Genomic DNA, 1,781 nt, shown 5'->3' on the forward strand with positions numbered 1-1,781 from the left:
CACATTTTCACTCCAAACTCCCCAGAATTACATAATAACATTAATATCTTATGAAAGACGGCAGATTTGAGCTCAGAAATTATCTAGTTTATTTCTTTTATTGAAAACAAAATTATCCGTTTGAAAACATCGCCTCTCAGAATAACATGTAGTAAGCAGCTGCAAACTTTTTAACCGGAACTAGAGTAGGTCCCAAGCTCGAGATTGTTATTGTTTACATTTCTATTGAAAACACCATCCATATGTATGAGATTTATACGAGGTCTGTCTGAAAAGTATCCGACCTTTGGCCAGAAAAAATATTTCAAATATCTGATGGAGTTGGGACCCTAATCCCCTTCAAAGTAGGCCGCTTGGGCTTCCACACACTTAGCCCACCGATCCTTCGACTGGTGGAAACACCTCTGGAAGTCTTCTTTTGGAATGGTGTTCAGCTCCGTCGTCGCGTTCCGCATTATTACTCTTCTTTACTCTCAAAACGGGATCCTTTCATCGGCGTCTTCAATTTTGGAAACAACCAGAAGTCGCAAGGAGCCAGGTCGGAAGAGTAGGGAGGTTGGCAAATGGTTGTAATTCCATGTTTGGCTAAGAAAATGTGGATCAATTGGGATGAATGTGCAGAGGCGTTGCATGATGCAAGTGACAGTTGTTCGCCTTCCACAAGTCTGGTCTTTTGCGCCGAACTGCCTCACGGAGTCGCCGGAGAACATCTTGATAGTACTCCTTTGTCACTGTTTGTCCTTAATGTGCGTATTCGTGATGCACAATTCCACGGACATCAAAGAAAACAGTCAGCATCACCTTGATTTTGCTTCGCACCTGCTGCGCTTTCTTCGGCTTTGGAGAATCGGGATGCTTCCATTGCGACGACTGTCTTTTTGTTTCTAGGTCGTACCCGTACACCCATGACTCATCTCCAGTTCTCACGGTATTCAGAAATCCAGGATCAGTGTTGGCGGTGTCCAGAAGGTCTTGTGCAACGTCAAAACGGAAGTCTTTTTGTTCCAGGGACAACAACTTGGGTATGAATTTCGCAGCTACTCGGTTCATGTTCAAATCTTCACGCAAAATTGCTTGTGCAGAATCTCTACTCACTCCAACCTCTTCTGCAATTTCCCACACTGTCAAACGACGATCTGCCATCACCAAATTTCGCAACCTCTCAACATTAGCTGCACTCCGAGCTGTTTGGGGTCTGCCACAACGCTACTCACTCTCCGCTGATGTGCGGCCATCTTTGAATCGGATGAACCACTCCTTAATTTGTGTTACACCCATCGCTTCTTCTCCAAACACCTGCTGAATCTTACGAATTGCTTGGTTTTGAGAATCACCAAGCTTTTGACAGAATTTGCTGCAATATCTTTGCTCAATTTGTTTAGTCATCTTACGAGAAAACTAAATCCGACGAACATTACGAACAGCACCTTACTTGGCGACCACCAGCCAGCGACTGGCACAACCGAACGCGGTGAAAAAATTCAAGCATGTGCATTAAGGTTCCTCCTTCCACCGTGCACGATGGTGCCGCTTTAGAATAATTACTTAGCACGGGAAAAATTAAGGTCGGATACTTTTTAGACAGGCCTCGTATGTGTGAGTGAAATTTCATTCCTTTTTTATTCTAAAACCATCGTGATCTAGATACACTCAATCAAGCAATCATACCTTCTCATTGACACATTAGGAGCACATCCCTTCTGTTCACCTCATCAGAGGGTCAACCCCCCGCGATAGCCACACCATCATTTTTATTTTTTTTCTTCCTATAAGCAAATTCT

General features: G+C 43.7%; 1 protein-coding gene across 1 annotated transcript; it reads right to left on the bottom strand.

Annotated features, from left to right (window-relative positions):
• Positions 1–741: 741 nt before the first annotated feature.
• Positions 742–1,386, bottom strand: LOC147816435 (protein GVQW3-like). The gene is made up of 2 exons (XM_087155061.1): positions 1,215–1,386; positions 742–1,136 (listed from the first exon to the last, which is right to left on the bottom strand). Exons 1-2 carry the CDS (start codon positions 1,384–1,386, stop codon positions 742–744), a joined length of 567 nt encoding a protein of 188 aa, XP_087011187.1.
• Positions 1,387–1,781: the final 395 nt, after the last annotated feature.

This window comes from Parasteatoda tepidariorum, chromosome 1, assembly GCF_982258835.1.
Source record: "Parasteatoda tepidariorum strain Cologne lab strain chromosome 1, Ptep-v5.0, whole genome shotgun sequence".
In the NCBI taxonomy this organism is placed as follows: Eukaryota; Metazoa; Arthropoda; class Arachnida; order Araneae; family Theridiidae; genus Parasteatoda; species Parasteatoda tepidariorum.

Excerpts from the sequence above, each read along its gene's own strand:
- LOC147816435 (XM_087155061.1), bottom strand. The coding sequence starts at position 1,386 with ATGACTAAACAAATTGAGCAAAGATATTGCAGCAAATTCTGTCAAAAG. Across the intron at positions 1,137-1,214 it reads TGGCCGCACATCAGCGGAGA|ATCGTCGTTTGACAGTGTGG; the intron begins GTGAGTAGCGTT and ends TGGTGATGGCAG.